This window comes from Bombina bombina, chromosome 1 (genome assembly GCF_027579735.1).
Source record: "Bombina bombina isolate aBomBom1 chromosome 1, aBomBom1.pri, whole genome shotgun sequence".
Classification (NCBI taxonomy): Eukaryota; Metazoa; Chordata; class Amphibia; order Anura; family Bombinatoridae; genus Bombina; species Bombina bombina.
Window position 1 is genome coordinate 38,465,359 of NC_069499.1, and position 19,048 is coordinate 38,484,406.

The following is a 19,048-nucleotide window of genomic DNA, read 5'->3' on the forward strand; positions in this document are numbered from 1 at the left end:
GCGAGTACGGCATCAACTTCCTCTAATGCAAAACAAGAGGGAACTTTTGCCCAGTCCAAGTCGGTCTGGAGACCTAACCAGACCTGGAACAAATGTAAGCAGGCCAAAAAGCCTGCTGCTGCCCCTAAGTCAGCATGAAGTATCAGCCCCCTATCCGGTAACGGATCTAGTAGGGGGCAGACTTTCGCTCTTCGCCCAGGCTTGGGCAAGAGATGTCCAGGATCCCTGGGAGATTTCACCTTTCACAATTATCTGCAAACCAGATAAAGAGAGAGGCATTCTTACACTGTGTTCAAGACCTCCTAGTTATGGGAGTGATCCATCCTGTTCCACAGGAGGAACAAGGACAGGGATTTTACTCAAATCTGTTTGTAGTTCCCAAAAAAGAGGGAACCTTCAGACCAATTTTAGATCTCAAGATTTTAAACAAATTCCTCAGAGTTCCATCATTCAAGATGGAGACTATTCGTACCATCCTACCTATGATCCAGGAGGGTCAATACATGACTACAGTGGATTTAAAGGATGCTTATATTCACATTCCGATACACAAAGATCATCATCGGTTTCTCAGGTTTGCCTTCCTGAACAGGCATTACCAGTTTGTAGCTCTTCCCTTTGGGTTAGCTACAGCCCCAAGAATCTTTACAAAGGTTCTGGGGTCACTTCTGGCGGTCCTAAGACCGCGGGGCATAGCAGTGGCCCCTTATTTAGACGACATTCTGATACAGGCGCCAAATTTCCAAATTGCCAAGTCTCATAAGGACATAGTTCTGGCATTTCTGAGGTCGCATGGGTGGAAGGTGAATGAGGAAAAGAGTTCTCTATCCCCTCTCACAAGAGTCTCCTTTCTGGGAACTCTAATAGATTCTGTAGAAATGAGGATTTACCTGACAGAGTCCAGGTTATCAAAACTTTTAAATTCCTGCTGTGTTCTTTATTCCACTTCTCGCCCTTCGGTGGCTCAGTGTATGGAAGTAATCGGCTTAATGGTAGCGGCAATGGACATAGTGCCGTTTGCACGTCTACATCTCAGACCGCTGCAACTATGCATGCTCAGTCAGTGGAATGGGGATTACACAGATTTGTCCCCTCTACTAAATCTGGATCAAGAGACCAGGGATTCTCTTCTCTGGTGGCTATCTCGGGTCCATCTGTCCAAGGGAATGACCTTTTGCAGGCCAGATTGGACAATTGTAACGACAGATGCCAGCCTTCTAGGCTGGGGGACAGTCTGGAATTCTCTGAAGGCTCAGGGATCGTGGACTCAGGAGGAGACACTCCTTCCAATAAACATTCTGGAACTGAGAGCGATATTCAATGCTCTTCAGGCTTGGCCTCAGCTAGCGAACATGAGGTTCATCAGATTTCAGTCGGACAACATCACGACTGTGGCTTACATCAACCATCAAGGGGGAACAAGGAGTTCCCTAGCGATGTTAGAAGTCTCAAAGATAATTCGCTGGGCAGAGTTTCACTCTTGCCACCTATCAGCTATCCATATCCCAGGTGTAGAGAACTGGGAGGCGGATTTTCTAAGTCGACAGACTTTAAATCTGGGGGAGTGAGAACTCCATCCGGAGGTGTTTGCACAATTGATTCATCGTTGGGGCAAACCAGAACTGGATCTCATGGCGTCTCGCCAGAACGCCAAACTTCCTTGTTACGGATCCAGGTCCAGGGACCCCAAGGCAATGCTGATAGATGCTCTAGCAGCGCCTTGGTCCTTCAACCTGGCTTATGTGTTTCCACCGTTTCCTCTGCTCCCTCGTCTGATTGCCAAAATCAAGCAGGAGAGAGCATCTGTGATCTTGATAGCGCCTGCGTGGCCACGCAGGACTTGGTATTCAGATCTGGTGGACATGTCATCCTTTCCACCATGGACTCTGCCGCTGAGACAGGACCTTCTACTTCAAGGTCCTTTCAACCATCCAAATCTAATTTCTCTGAGGCTGACTGCCTGGAGATTGAACGCTTGTCATTGATACCTTAATTCAGGCACGAAAGCCTGTCACCAGGAAAATCTATCATAAGATATGGCGTAAATATCTTTATTGGTGTGAATCCAAGGGCTACTCATGGAGTAAGGTCAGGATTCACAAGAAGAATTGGAGAAAGGATTGCCAGCTAGTTCCTTAAAGGGACAGATTTCTGCTCTGTCTATTCTTTTGCACAAGCGTCTGGTGGATGTTCCAGACGTTCAGGCATTTTGTCAGGCTTTAGTTAGAATCAAGCCTGTGTTTAAACCTGTTGCTCCGCCTTGGAGCTTAAATTTGGTTCTTAAAGTTCTTCAAGGGGTTCCGTTTGAACCTCTTCATTCCATAGATATCAAACTTTTATCTTGGAAAGTTCTTTTTTTGGTAGCTATTTCCTCGGCTCGTAGAGTTTCCGAGTTATCTGCCTTACAATGTGATTCTCCTTATCTGATCTTCCATGCAGATAAGGTAGTTCTGCGTACCAAACCGGGGTTTTTACCCAAGGTGGTATCTAATAAGAATATCAATCAGGAGATTGTTGTTCCATCATTGTGTCCTAATCCTTCTTCAAAGAAGGAACGTCTATTACACAATCTTGACGTGGATCGTGCTTTAAAGTATTATTTACAAGCTACTAAAGATTTTCGTCAAACATCTGCTTTGTTTGTTGTCTACTCTGGACAGAGGAGAGGCCAAAAGGCTTCGGCAACCTCTCTTTCGTTTTGGCTAAGAAGCATAATCCGCTTAGCTTATGAGACTGCTGGCCAGCAGCCTCCTGAAAGGATTACAGCTCATTCTACTAGAGCTGTGGCTTCCACATGGGCCTTTAAAAATTAGGCTTCTGTTGAACAGATTTGCAAGGCGGTGACTTGGTCTTCGCTTCATACCTTTTCAAAATTCTATAAATTTGATACTTTTGCTTCTTCTGAGGCTATTTTTGGGAGAAAGGTTTTACAGGCAGTGGTACCTTCCGTTTAAGTACCTGCCTTGTCCCTCCCTTCATCCGTGTACTTTAGCTTTGGTATTGGTATCCCACAAGTAATGGATGAACCGTGGACTGGATACACCTTACAAGAGAAAACATAATTTATGCTTACCTGATAAATTTATTTCTCTTGTGGTGTATCCAGTCCACTGCCCGCCCTGTCATTTTAAGGCAGGTATTTTTTAATTTTAAACTACAGTCACCACTGCACCCTATGGTTTCTCCTTTCTCTGCTTGTTTTCGATCGAATGACTGGATATGGCAGTTAGGGGAGGAGCTATATAGCAGCTCTGCTGTGGGTGATCCTCTTGCAACTTCCTGTTGGGAAGGAGAATATCCCACAAGTAATGGATGATCCGTGGACTGGATACACCACAAGAGAAATAAATTTATCAGGTAAGCATAAATTATGTTTTCTAAGCCGTTGAGCTACCTCTTATCTCTAGTGCATTTTGACAGTTTTTCACAGTTAGACAGCGCTAGTTCTTGTGTGTCATATAGATAACATTGTGTTCACTCCCGTAGAGTTATTTATGCGTGAGCACTGATTGGCTAAAATGCAAGTCTGTCAAAAGATCTAAATTAAGGGGGGCAGTCTGCAGAGGCTTAGCTACAAGATAATCACAGAGGTAAAAAGTATATTAATATAACTGTGTTGGTTATGCAAAACTGGGGAATGGGTAATAAAGGGATTATCTTTCTTTTAAAACAATAACAATTCTGGAGTAGACCGTACATTTAATATTGGACCTTAGAAAATAATTTTATACTTTTTTTTCCAGGTTTCTGGTTATGTTTAACCCTTTAAGGACACAGCTTTCAGTTTGCACAATTGTTTTATGACTGAAAAATTCCGTCATATGTCCTTAAGAGGTTAAAGACATTAAAGCTTATTATGATACGCAAGAAGTAGAGAGACTCTTTTTCTCTCTGTGGCACTTGGTGTTTAGTGTAAATCTTTCCCCATAGGAAGGTGGGGTTTCTAAGCCCCCACATAGCTAAATGATTTTACAATCTTTATTGTACCCACTGTATATAGCACTGCAGAATCTCTTGGTGCATTACAAGTAAATATACAATTAAATAAATATGTATTATTATTGAGATAGGTTGACTTAACTGCTATGTAATTCTGATTATTTTTTTTATGTTTTGCATCTTTGTTTTTTCCTTTATATAATTCAATTAGAGGTTATCTTGTCAAAGATGGGAGCTGGAATTATCTGGATGATTACATTTTTAAATACCACCGAACATTATGCATAACATGCAGGCAATGCACTGATTAGATAATATGCCATTTGTTTAATAGGCTTAACAAATCCAGATCTGCCCTTGATGAAAAGCTGGAACTTTTTGGAAAACTGAAAATGGAGCTGAATGAAATGGAACTTAAAACGGAACAACTTGAAGAAAGTAACAAGTAAGGACTTACATTGCATAATGCAGGTGCTGACCCCTCCCTCTCTCATTCCTCCTAGAACAATATATGTTTGTGTGTGTGTATGCGCATGTGTGTGCATGCAGGTCTGTATGTTAATGTGTGAATGTAGGTATGTTTATGTGTGAGTGTAGGCATGTTTATGTGTGAGTGTAGGCATGTTTATGTGTGAGTGTAGGCATGTTTATGTGTGAGTGTAGGCATGTTTATGTGTGAGTGTAGGCATGTTTATGTGTGAGTGTAGGTATGTTTATGTGTGAGTGTAGGCATGTTTATGTGTGAGTGTAAGCAGAGCCACCACTAGAAATTTTGGGGCCCCTGACTTAACCATTGATCAGGCCCCACCCCCTACATTGACATGTGCAATTTTTGACCAAGTGACTAAAACGTATATGCACCTTATTCTTAAGTGTCTATTTAAACTTGGAAATGTTGTAAAGGTAGTAACATACAAACACACACTCACACATAAGGAATCACATATAGACACTCTAGCAGACACGCAAAGAAACACACTCAGACACAGACACCCAAACAGACACTCAGCACTTGTTTACATTGACCTGACAAGTAATGAGGTAAACTACAGTTTAAAAAAAAAAAAAAAGGAGATTTAGAAAACAAAATATGGAGTTCTGATTATCTTTCTTCTGTTATGTGTGATCAGTCCACGGGTCATCATTACTTCTGGGATATAACTCCTCCCCAACAGGAAATGCAAGAGGATTCACCCAGCAGAGCTGCATATAGCTCCTCCCCTCTACGTCAGTCCCAGTCATTCTCTTGCACCCAACGACTAGATAGGATGTGTGAGAGGACTATGGTGATTATACTTAGTTTTTATGACTTCAATCAAAAGTTTGTTATTTTATAATAGCACCGGAGCGTGTTATTACTTCTCTGGCAGACTTTGAGGAAGAATCTACCAGAGTTTTACTATGATTTTAACCGGAGTAGTTAAGATCATATTGCTGTTCTCGGCCATCTGAGGGAGGTAAAAGCTTCAGATCAGGGGACAGGGGCAGATGAATCTGCATTGAGGTATGTAGCAGTTTTTATTTTCTGAATGGAATTGATGAGAAAATCCTGCTATACCGTTATAATGACATGTATGTATACACTTCAGTATTCTGGGAATGGTACTTCACCGGAACTACTCTGTTAAAGGTCACTAATATTTTTAATAAGTATTATATCATGTTAAACGTTTTTGCTGGAATGTAGAATCGTTTACATTGCTGAGGTACTGAGTAAATAAATGTTTGGGCTTTATTTTCCACTTGGCAGTAGTTTGTTTTAAATTGTGACAGTTTCGTTTCTCTTCACTGCTGTGTGTGAGAGGGAGGGGCCGTTTTTGGCGCTCTTTGCTACGCATCAACAATTTCCAGTCAGCTATTATTACTTTTCCTGCATGATCCGGTTCATCTCTGACAGATCTCAGGGGTCTTCAAACTTCTTGAAGGGAGGTACATTCTCTCAGCAGAGCTGTGAGAATTTTTTATATTGACTGGGGATAAAGACGTTACTCAATAATTTTTATGTCAAATTTAGTTATGTTATCTTACTATTGGGAACAAAACCTTTGCTAAAAGTTGTGTTGTTTTAAAGTTGATGCTATAACTGTTTCTCAGTTCATTATCTCAACTGTCATTTAATCGTTTAAGTACCTCTTTGAGGCACAGTACGTTTTTGCTAAAAAAGATTATAACAAGGTTGCAAGTTATTGCTAGTGTGTTTAACATGTCTGACTCAGAGGAAAATATCTGTGTCATTTGTTCCAATGCCAAGGTGGAGCCCAATAGAAATTTATGTACTAACTGTATTGATGCTACTTTAAATAAAAGTCAATCTGTACAATGTGAACAAATTTCACCAATCTGCGAGGGGAGAGTTATGCCGACTAACTCGCCTCACGCGGCAGTACCTGCATCTCCCGCCCGGGAGGTGCGTGATATTATGGCGCCTAGTACATCTGGGCGGCCATTACAGATAACATTACAAGATATGGCTACTGTTATGACTGAAGTTTTGTCTAAATTACCAGAACTAAGAGGCAAGCGTGATCACTCTGGGGTGAGAACAGAGTGCGCTGACAATACTAGGGCCATGTCTGATACTGCGTCACAGCTTGCAGAGCATGAAGACGGAGAGCTTCATTCTGTGGGTGACGGTTCTGATCCAAACAGATTGGATTCAGATATTTCAAATTTTAAATTTAAATTGGAGAACCTCCGTGTATTACTAGGGGAGGTCTTAGCAGCTCTCAATGATTGTAACACCGTTGCAATACCAGAGAAACTATGTAGGTTGGATAAATACTTTGCGGTACCGGCGAGTACTGACGTTTTTCCTATACCTAAGAGATTAACTGAAATTGTTACTAAGGAGTGGGATAGACCCGGTGTGCCGTTCTCACCCCCTCCAATATTTAGAAAGATGTTTCCAATAGACGCCACCACTCGGGACTTATGGCAAACGGTCCCTAAGGTGGAGGGAGCAGTTTCTACTCTAGCTAAGCGTACCACTATCCCGGTGGAGGATAGCTGTGCCTTTTCAGATCCAATGGATAAAAAATTAGAGGGTTACCTTAAGAAAATGTTTGTTCAACAAGGTTTTATTTTGCAACCCCTTGCATGTATCGCGCCGATTACGGCTGCGGCAGCATTTTGGATTGAGTCTCTGGAAGAGAACCTTAGTTCATCTACGCTAGACGACATTATGGACAGGCTTAGAGTCCTTAAACTAGCTAATTCATTCATTTCGGAGGCCGTAGTACATTTAACCAAACTTACGGCTAAGAACTCAGGATTCGCCATACAGGCACGTAGGGCACTGTGGCTAAAATCCTGGTCAGCTGATGTTACTTCTAAGTCTAAATTACTTAATATACCTTTCAAGGGGCAGTCCTTATTTGGGCCCGGTTTGAAAGAAATTATCGCCGACATTACAGGAGGTAAGGGCCACGCCCTACCTCAAGACAAAGCCAAAGCTAAGGCTAGACAGTCTAATTTTCGTCCCTTTCGGAATTTCAAAACAGGAGCAGCATCAACCTCCACTGCACCAAAACAGGAAGGAGCTGTTGCTCGTTACAGGCAAGGCTGGAAGCCCAACCAGTCCTGGAACAAGGGCAAACAGGCCAGGAAACCTGCTGCTGCCCCAAAGACAGCATGAACCGAGAGCCCCCGATCCGGGACCGGATCTAGTGGGGGGCAGACTTTCTCTCTTCGCCCAGGCCTGGGCAAGAGATGTTCAGGATCCCTGGGCGCTAGAGATCATATCTCAGGGATACCTTCTAGACTTCAAATTATCTCCCCCAAGAGGGAGATTTCATCTGTCAAGATTGTCAACAAACCAGATAAAGAAAGAAGCGTTTCTACGCTGTGTACAAGATCTGTTATTAATGGGAGTGATCCATCCCGTTCCGCGGTCGGAACAAGGACAAGGGTTCTACTCAAACCTGTTTGTGGTTCCCAAAAAAGAGGGAACTTTCAGACCAATCTTAGATTTAAAGATTCTAAACAAATTCCTAAGAGTTCCATCGTTCAAAATGGAAACTATTCGGACAATCTTGCCCATGATCCAAAGGGGTCAGTACATGACCACAGTGGATTTAAAAGATGCTTACCTTCACATACCGATCAACAAAGATCATCACCGGTATCTACGGTTTGCCTTCCTAGACAGGCACTACCAGTTTGTAGCTCTTCCATTCGGATTGGCTACGGCCCCAAGAATCTTCACAAAGATTCTAGGTGCCCTCCTGGCGGTACTAAGACCGCGAGGGATTTCGGTAGCTCCGTACCTAGACGACATTCTAATACAAGCTTCAAGCTTTCAAACTGCCAAGTCTCATACAGAGTTAGTCCTGGCATTTCTAAGGTCGCATGGATGGAAAGTGAACGAAAAGAAGAGTTCTCTTTTTCCTCTCACAAGAGTTCCATTCTTGGGGACTCTTATAGATTCTGTAGAAATGAAGATTTACCTGACAGAGGACAGGTTAACAAAGCTTCAAGATGCATGCCGTGTCCTTCATTCCATTCAACACCCGTCAGTAGCTCAATGCATGGAGGTGATCGGCTTAATGGTAGCGGCAATGGACATAGTACCTTTTGCACGCCTACACCTCAGACCGCTGCAATTATGCATGCTAAGTCAGTGGAATGGGGATTACTCAGATTTGTCCCCTACTCTGAATCTGAACCAAGAGACCAGAAATTCTCTTCTATGGTGGCTTCATCGGCCACACCTGTCCAGGGGGATGCCATTCAGCAGGCCAGACTGGACAATTGTAACAACAGACGCCAGCCTTCTAGGTTGGGGCGCTGTCTGGAATTCTCTGAAGGCTCAGGGATTATGGAATCAGGAGGAGAGTCTCCTTCCAATAAACATTCTAGAATTGAGAGCAGTTCTCAATGCCCTTCTGGCTTGGCCCCAATTAACAACTCGGGGGTTCATCAGGTTTCAGTCGGACAATATCACGACTGTAGCTTACATCAACCATCAGGGAGGGACAAAGAGCTCCCTAGCAATGATGGAAGTATCAAAGATAATTCGATGGGCAGAGTCTCACTCTTGCCACCTGTCAGCAATCCACATCCCGGGAGTGGAGAACTGGGAGGCGGATTTCTTGAGTCGCCAGACTTTTCATCCGGGGGAGTGGGAACTTCATCCGGAGGTCTTTGCCCAAATACTTCGACGTTGGGGCAAACCACAGATAGATCTCATGGCGTCTCGCCAGAACGCCAAGCTTCCTCACTACGGGTCCAGATCCAGGGATCCGGGAGCAGTTCTGATAGATGCTTTGACAGCACCTTGGAACTTCGGGATGGCTTATGTTTTTCCACCCTTCCCGCTGCTTCCTCGATTGATTGCCAAAATCAAACAGGAGAGAGCATCAGTGATTCTAATAGCACCTGCATGGCCACGCAGGACTTGGTATGCAGATCTAGTGGACATGTCATCCTGTCCGCCTTGGTCTCTACCTCTAAGGCAGGACCTTCTGATACAGGGTCCGTTCAAACATCAAAATCTAACTTCTCTGAAGCTGACTGCTTGGAAATTGAACGCTTGATTTTATCAAAACGTGGTTTTTCTGAGTCGGTTATTGATACCCTGATACAGGCTAGGAAGCCTGTTACCAGAAAGATTTACCATAAAATATGGCGTAAATACCTATACTGGTGTGAATCCAAACGTTACTCCTGGAGTAAGGTTAGGATCTCTAGGATCTTGTCCTTTCTACAAGAAGGCTTAGAAAAGGGTTTATCGGCTAGTTCATTAAAGGGACAGATTTCAGCTCTGTCCATCTTGTTTCACAGGCGTCTGTCAGAAAATCCAGACGTCCAGGCCTTTTGTCAGGCTTTAGCTAGGATCAAGCCTGTGTTTAAAGCTGTTGCTCCACCATGGAGTTTAAACTTAGTTCTTAACGTTTTACAGGGTGTTCCGTTTGAACCCCTTCATTCCATTGATATAAAATTGTTATCTTGGAAAGTTCTGTTTTTAATGGCTATTTCCTCGGCTCGAAGAGTTTCTGAGTTATCAGCATTACATTGTGATTCTCCTTATCTGATTTTTCACTCAGACAAGGTAGTTCTGCGTACTAAACCTGGGTTCTTACCTAAGGTAGTTACTAACAGGAATATCAATCAAGAGATTGTTGTTCCATCCTTGTGTCCAAATCCTTCTTCAAAGAAGGAACGTCTTCTACACAATCTGGATGTAGTTCGTGCCCTCAAGTTCTACTTGCAGGCAACTAAGGATTTTCGTCAATCTTCTTCCCTGTTTGTCGTTTATTCTGGACAGAGGAGAGGTCAAAAAGCTTCTGCTACCTCTCTCTCGTTTTGGCTTCGTAGCATAATACGGTTAGCCTATGAGACTGCTGGACAGCAGCCTCCTGAAAGAATTACAGCCCACTCCACTAGAGCTGTGGCTTCCACTTGGGCCTTTAAGAATGAGGCCTCTGTTGAACAGATTTGCAAGGCTGCAACTTGGTCTTCGCTTCATACTTTTTCCAAATTTTACAAATTTGATACTTTTGCTTCTTCGGAGGCTATTTTTGGGAGAAAGGTTCTTCAGGCAGTGGTTCCTTCTGTATAATGAGCCTGCCTATCCCTCCCGTCATCCGTGTATTTTTGCTTTGGTATTGGTATCCCAGAAGTAATGATGACCCGTGGACTGATCACACATAACAGAAGAAAACATAATTTATGCTTACCTGATAAATTCTTTTCTTCTGTTGTGTGATCAGTCCACGGCCCGCCCTGTTTTTAAGGCAGGTAAATATTTTTTAAAATTATACTCCAGTCACCACTTCACCCTTGGTTACTCCTTTCTCGTTGATTCTTGGTCGAATGACTGGGACTGACGTAGAGGGGAGGAGCTATATGCAGCTCTGCTGGGTGAATCCTCTTGCATTTCCTGTTGGGGAGGAGTTATATCCCAGAAGTAATGATGACCCGTGGACTGATCACACAACAGAAGAAAAGAATTTATCAGGTAAGCATAAATTATGTTTTTTGTAAAGGAAGATGCCAACTAAATGAGGACAACAGCATGCAGTGGCTGAAAGGAAGGGCCCTGAACTGCCTAAACAATAATTTAAAGGTTAAATGGTGGATTGGTGACTTCCGGAAAGGTCTTGTTGGTCCCAAAGTCTGTACAAAGATGTGAATAATCAGTAGTAAGGTCAAAATGTCCTAAAAAAGAACAGACAATGGGCACACACACAAACTCTAACTTTCACATACACCCAAGGAAACACCGACAGAGACAGCCTCACAAAGACATACACACACACACACAGAGACACCCATAGAAAACACACAAAGAAATACACACACAGAGAGACAACCACATAAAACACAGAATGACATACATACACACACCCTCACTGAGACATCCACAGAAAACACACAAAGACATACACACACCCTTACAGGGACACCCACAGAAAACACACACCCTCACAGAGACATCCACAGAAAACGCAGACATACATACATACACACGCAGCCCCTCACAGAGACATCCACAGAAAACACAGACATACACACCCACCCTCACAGAGGCATCCAGAGAAAATACACAGACAAACATACACACACCCTCACAGAGACACCCATAAAAAAAGCTCAAAGTCATATGCACACACCCTTACAGACATCCACAGAAAATGCACAGACATACACACCCACCCTCACAGAGAGACCCACAGAAAAAAATACACACTCATAGAGACACAAACCAAAGCAAAAAGACATAAACACAGACACCCACAGAAACACTAAAGGAGGAAATATTTATGTACCTTGCATCCCCTAAATCAACAGTGTGTGACATGCATGATAAAAAAAAAAAAATGCAGAAATTAATAGATCACTTTTTAAAGAATCATATTTGTAAATGTGCAAACAAAAATAATTCTGTGAATTCAAAATTGTACATTAATGATCTGGGTAGATGGCTAGATGAAGAAAAGTACTTTTAAAAGGTTGACATATGTTTGTTTGTTTTTTCCCCATTTTCCCCAACCAAGAGCACTACTTCAAATATAGTGTACAAATGTTCCCATCTGTCCGCTGTACTTATGGATTTTGAAAATGCTGTACTCTATATGGTCTTGGTGGAACCATAAAATGTGGTACTCATACCATTAGATCTGGTTAAATGCATGATTTAGGCTTGTTGGTATGTATTTCAAAATTAAGTCAGCTGTAGTGTAAATTGAACAGTTTTAAGTTAACCTGTCTCATTTCAAACACTGAGCAATCTTAGTCTGAGAGTATAACATTTAATGCAGATGTAAAAATCTTAGATAAAATGCCTCCTTGCATCTGGAAAGTCCTTGCATAAAGGGGTAGTAAACTGTAATATATATATATATATACACACACATATATATATATATATATATATATATATATATATATAAAATGCACCTACCATTTGTGTATTGAGGAGGAAACATTTCTGAATGGTTTTAAATATAGAATTTCTACAGCATTGTCAAATAATCATAAATACACTGCTGCTAAAAAAAAATGTTTTTATGGACCCCTGGTCCCACTATACAACTACTACCACACTAAAGTTACAAGCCGAAATTGCACAAAGAAATAAAAAACATTTGCTAAGTAAGTCCTACCTCCTCTGCAAGTGAAAGTGATCTGCCGTTTGACTCAGGCACACACTGTACAAACAAAGTGCCAAGTCTGTCTGACACTGTGCATAGTGGTGTAGTGCACACTCAGAAATCCTCTCAAATGCTAATACTTTACTCCTTGTAATAACATTTCCCATGCTCAATTAGCACTCTGCTGTAGTACCCACTGGTGGCTGCCAACATTTAAAAAAAATTTTTTTTTTGTTCTTGCCTCATGGCCCCCCCCCCCCCCTGGCCCATTGGGCCCCTGACAGGAGTCACCCCTGTCACCCCCTGATGGCGGCCCTGAGTGTAAGCATGCTTATGTGTGAGTGTAGGCATGTTTATGTGTGAGTGTAGGCATGCTTATGTGTGTGGGTAGGCATGTGTGTGTGTGAGTGTAAGCATGCTTATGTGTGAGTGTATGAAAAGAACAAGAAAAAGATGCCTGGTAGTGATTATAACCTACAGTACCCTATCTGTTTTGATCATAACAAAATGGGTACTTGCACACTGGACAATTTACAAACTGGTGGTGGAGGAGCGTAGAAAAATCTGTGGGAAAATATATATACTCTTTTATGTTTCTGTTCGTTATCCGGTACTGTTTCCTTTGTTAGACCTCTGACAGTCCGTTTCAAATTACCTACACAGATAAAAGTAAAAGTCCCAAAGAACAGCTAGGAACGATATGTATCAAAATCTTGCTAGATGTAGTATAATCATCATAGGATCAACAAGCAGTCTATAGTTATATCGTAACCACAGTATGGATGAGGGTAAATCTTACATTTGTCATAATAATCCTTCCTCAATCAAACAATACCACAGATGATAATGCCTTATTCAATATACAAGACTTACTTGTGATACTCAGTAGCCGGGCGGTGTTTGTTTGCTATGCCGATACCCTCTGTCTGGAGCAGACTTACACGGCGGTCCTGGGTTGCCCCTCGTTCTCGCTAATCTACGGGGTATGCACAACCTGTTCGCTCGCGGTCTCACAATCTCTCAGTCCTGATTCACTTAATTCCAGCGCCCTGTTCCGTATTACGTCCTAACTGACGCTTAACCTCCACCACCTCCTTTTGGTTGTTTGAATCCCTCTGTGTAAGTAGCTCCGGCCAATCTTCGGATTCCAAAATGGGGAACCGGCAAATGAACAAATAATCAAAGGTGTAGAAATCCGGGGCCAAAAAAGCAGCAACATCAAAAAAGCTGTAATTAAAACGTGAATACTTTATTGTCCATAGTTAAAAATTAAACATGGAAAGACAACAACATGGAAGATAGTATGGTGCAGACGCCACCTAAGAAGACAAGCTTACGCGTTTCAGCCGTAGCCTTACTCTTATGTGTGAGTCTAGGCATGCTTATGTGTGAGTGTAGGCATGCTTATGTGTGAGGGTAGGCATGCTTATGTGTGAGTGTAAGCATGCTTATGTGTGAGTGTAGGCATGCTTATGTGTGAGTCTAGGCATGCTTATGTGTGAGTGTAGGTATGTTTATGTGTGAGTGTAGGCAATGTTTATGTGTGAGTGTAGGCATGTTTATGTGTGAGTGTAGGCAATGTTTATGTGTGAGTGTAGTCATGCTTATGTGTGAGTGTAGGCATGTTTATGTGTGAGTCTAGGCATGCTTATGTGTGAGTCTAGGCATGCTTATGTGTGAGTGTAGGCATGCTTATGTGTGAGTCTAGGCATGCTTATGTGTGAGTGTAGGCATGTTTATGTGTGAGTGTAGGCATGTTTATGTGTGAGTGTAGGCATGTTTATGTGTGAGTGTAGGCATGTTTATGTGTGAGTGTAGGCATGTTTATGTGTGAGTGTAGGCATGTTTATGTGTGAGTGTAGGCATGCTTATGTGTGAGTGTAGGCATGTTTATGTGTGAGTGTAGGCATGCTTATGTGTGAGTGTAGGCATGTTTATGTGTGAGTGTAGGCATGTTTATGTGTGAGTGTAGGCATGCTTATGTGTGAGTGTAGGCATGTTTATGTGTGAGTCTAGGCATGTTTATGTGTGAGTCTAGGCATGTTTATGTGTGAGTCTAGGCATGCTTATGTGTGAGGGTAGGCATGCTTATGTGTGAGTGTAGACATGCTTATGTGTGAGGGTAGGCATGCTTAAGTGTGAGGGTAGGCATGCTTATGTGTGAGGGTAGGCATGCTTATGTGTGAGTGTAGGCATGCTTATGTGTGAGGGTAGGCATGCTTATGTGTGAGTGTAGACATGCTTATGTGTGAGTGTAGGCATGATTATGTGTGAGTGTAGGCATGTTTATGTGTGAGTGTAGTCATGCTTATGTGTGAGTGTAGGCATGCTTATGTGTGAGTGTAGGCATGCTTATGTGTGAGTGTAGGCATGCTTATGTGTGAGTCTAGGCATGCTTATGTGTGAGTGTAGACATGCTTATGTGTGAGTCTAGGCATGCTTATGTGTGAGTGTAGGCATGCTTATGTGTGAGTGTAGGCATGCTTATGTGTGAGGGTAGGCATTCTTATGTGTGAGTGTAGGCATGCTTATGTGTGAGTGTAGACATGCTTATGTGTGAGTGTAGGCATGCTTATGTGTGAGTGTAGGCATGCTTATGTGTGAGTGTAGGCATGCTTATGTGTGAGTGTAGGCATGCTTATGTGTGAGTGTAGACATGCTTATGTGTGAGTCTAGGCATGCTTATGTGTGAGTGTAGGCATGCTTATGTGTGAGTGTAGGCATGCTTATGTGTGAGTGTAAGCATGCTTATGTGTGAGGGTAGGCATGCTTATGTGTGAGTGTAGGCATGCTTATGTGTGAGGGTAGGCATGCTTATGTGTGAGTGTAGGCATGCTTATGTGTGAGTGTAGTCATGCTTATGTGTGAGTGTAGGCATGCTTATGTGTGAGGGTAGGCATGCTTATGTGTGAGGGTAGGCATGCTTATGTGTGAGGGTAGGCATGCTTATGTGTGAGTGTAGGCATGCTTATGTGTGAGGGTAGGCATGCTTATGTGTGAGGGTAGGCATGCTTATGTGTGAGTGTAGGCATGCTTATGTGTGAGTGTAGGCATGCTTATGTGTGGGTGTAGGCATGCTTATGTGTGAGTGTAGGCATGCTTATGTGTGAGTATAGGCATGCTTATGTGTGAGTGTAGACATGCTTATGTGTGAGTCTAGGCATGCTTATTTGTGAGTGTAGGCATGCTTATGTGTGAGTGTAGGCATGCTTATGTGTGAGGGTAGGCATTCTTATGTGTGAGTGTAGGCATGCTTATGTGTGAGTGTAGACATGCTTATGTGTGAGTGTAGGCATGCTTATGTGTGAGTGTAGGCATGCTTATGTGTGAGTGTAGGCATGCTTATGTGTGAGTGTAGGCATGCTTATGTGTGAGTGTAGACATGCTTATGTGTGAGTATAGGCATGCTTATGTGTGAGTGTAGACATGCTTATGTGTGAGTCTAGGCATGCTTATGTGTGAGTGTAGGCATGCTTATGTGTGAGTGTAGGCATGCTTATGTGTGAGGGTAGGCATTCTTATGTGTTAGTGTAGGCATGCTTATGTGTGAGTGTAGACATGCTTATGTGTGAGTGTAGGCATGCTTATGTGTGAGTGTAGGCATGCTTATGTGTGAGTGTAGGCATGTTTATGTGTGAGTGTAGACAATGTGTATGTGTGAGTGTAGTCATGCTTATGTGTGAGTGTAGGCATGTTTATGTGTGAGTCTAGGCATGCTTAGAAGACAAGCTTACGCGTTTCAGCCGTAGCCTTACTCTTATGTGTGAGTCTAGGCATGCTTATGTGTGAGTGTAGGCATGCTTATGTGTGAGGGTAGGCATGCTTATGTGTGAGTGTAAGCATGCTTATGTGTGAGTGTAGGCATGCTTATGTGTGAGTCTAGGCATGCTTATGTGTGAGTGTAGGCATGTTTATGTGTGAGTGTAGGCAATGTTTATGTGTGAGTGTAGGCATGTTTATGTGTGAGTGTAGACAATGTGTATGTGTGAGTGTAGTCATGCTTATGTGTGAGTGTAGGCATGTTTATGTGTGAGTCTAGGCATGCTTATGTGTGAGTGTAGGTATGTTTATGTGTGAGTGTAGGCAATGTTTATGTGTGAGTGTAGGCATGTTTATGTGTGAGTGTAGGCAATGTTTATGTGTGAGTGTAGTCATGCTTATGTGTGAGTGTAGGCATGTTTATGTGTGAGTCTAGGCATGCTTATGTGTGAGTCTAGGCATGCTTATGTGTGAGTGTAGGCATGCTTATGTGTGAGTCTAGGCATGCTTATGTGTGAGTGTAGGCATGTTTATGTGTGAGTGTAGGCATGTTTATGTGTGAGTGTAGGCATGTTTATGTGTGAGTGTAGGCATGTTTATGTGTGTTTATGTGTGAGTGTAGGCATGTTTATGTGTGAGTGTAGGCATGTTTATGTGTGAGTGTAGGCATGCTTATGTGTGAGTGTAGGCATGTTTATGTGTGAGTGTAGGCATGCTTATGTGTGAGTGTAGGCATGTTTATGTGTGAGTGTAGGCATGTTTATGTGTGAGTGTAGGCATGCTTATGTGTGAGTGTAGGCATGTTTATGTGTGAGTCTAGGCATGTTTATGTGTGAGTCTAGGCATGTTTATGTGTGAGTCTAGGCATGCTTATGTGTGAGGGTAGGCATGCTTATGTGTGAGTGTAGACATGCTTATGTGTGAGGGTAGGCATGCTTATGTGTGAGGGTAGGCATGCTTATGTGTGAGGGTAGGCATGCTTATGTGTGAGTGTAGGCATGCTTATGTGTGAGGGTAGGCATGCTTATGTGTGAGTGTAGACATGCTTATGTGTGAGTGTAGGCATGATTATGTGTGAGTGTAGGCATGTTTATGTGTGAGTGTAGTCATGCTTATGTGTGAGTGTAGGCATGCTTATGTGTGAGTGTAGGCATGCTTATGTGTGAGTATAGGCATGCTTATGTGTGAGTGTAGACATGCTTATGTGTGAGTCTAGGCATGCTTATGTGTGAGTGTAGGCATGCTTATGTGTGAGTGTAGGCATGCTTATGTGTGAGGGTAGGCATTCTTATGTGTGAGTGTAGGCATGCTTATGTGTGAGTGTAGACATGCTTATGTGTGAGTGTAGGCATGCTTATGTGTGAGTGTAGGCATGCTTATGTGTGAGTGTAGGCATGCTTATGTGTGAGTGTAGGCATGCTTATGTGTGAGTGTAGACATGCTTATGTGTGAGTCTAGGCATGCTTATGTGTGAGTGTAGGCATGCTTATGTGTGAGTGTAGGCATGCTTATGTGTGAGTGTAAGCATGCTTATGTGTGAGGGTAGGCATGCTTATGTGTGAGTGTAGGCATGCTTATGTGTGAGGGTAGGCATGCTTATGTGTGAGTGTAGGCATGCTTATGTGTGAGTGTAGTCATGCTTATGTGTGAGTGTAGGCATGCTTATGTGTGAGGGTAGGCATGCTTATGTGTGAGGGTAGGCATGCTTATGTGTGAGGGTAGGCATGCTTATGTGTGAGTGTAGGCATGCTTATGTGTGAGTGTAGGCATGCTTATGTGTGAGGGTAGGCATGCTTATGTGTGAGGGTAGGCATGCTTATGTGTGAGTGTAGGCATGCTTATGTGTGAGTGTAGGCATGCTTATGTGTGAGTGTAGGCATGCTTATGTGTGAGTATAGGCATGCTTATGTGTGAGTGTAGACATGCTTATGTGTGAGTCTAGGCATGCTTATGTGTGAGTGTAGGCATGCTTATGTGTGAGTGTAGGCATGCTTATGTGTGAGGGTAGGCATTCTTATGTGTGAGTGTAGGCATGCTTATGTGTGAGTGTAGACATGCTTATGTGTGAGTGTAGGCATGCTTATGTGTGAGTGTAGGCATGCTTATGTGTGAGTGTAGGCATGCTTATGTGTGAGTGTAGGCATGCTTATGTGTGAGTGTAGACATGCTTATGTGTGAGTATAGGCATGCTTATGTGTGAGTGTAGACATGCTTATGTGTGAGTCTAGGCATGCTTATGTGTGAGTGTAGGCATGCTTATGTGTGAGTGTAGGCATGCTTATGTGTGAGGGTAGGCATTCTTATGTGTTAGTGTAGGCATGCTTATGTGTGAGTGTAGACATGCTTATGTGTGAGTGTAGGCATGCTTATGTGTGAGTGTAGGCATGCTTATGTGTGAGTGTAGGCATGCTTATGTGTGAGTGTAGGCATGCTTATGTTTGAGTGTAGGCATGCTTATGTGTGAGTGTAGACATGCTTATGTGTGAGTGTAGGCATGCTTATGTGTGAGTGTAGGCATGCTTATGTGTGAGTGTAGGCATGCTTATGTGTGAGTGTAGGCATGCTTATGTGTGAGTGTAGGCATGCTTATGTGTGAGTGTAAGCATGCTTATGTGTGAGGGTAGGCATGCTTATGTGTGAGTGTAGGCATGCTTATGTGTGAGGGTAGGCATGCTTATGTGTGAGTGTAGGCATGCTTATGTGTGAGTGTAGTCATGCTTATGTGTGAGTGTAGTCATGCTTATGTGTGAGGGTAG

At 42.8% G+C, this 19,048-nt stretch overlaps 1 protein-coding gene across 1 annotated transcript in view; it reads left to right on the plus strand.

The window, feature by feature from the left end:
* LOC128652321 (repetitive organellar protein-like) overlaps nt 1–19,048 on the plus strand; it is a 294,662-nt gene that overhangs the window by 110,738 nt on the left and 164,876 nt on the right. The window contains exon 10 of the mRNA XM_053705258.1: nt 4,274–4,384. Coding sequence (XP_053561233.1) covers nt 4,274–4,384 — 111 coding nt within the window. The remainder of the gene's footprint in view (nt 1–4,273; nt 4,385–19,048) is intronic.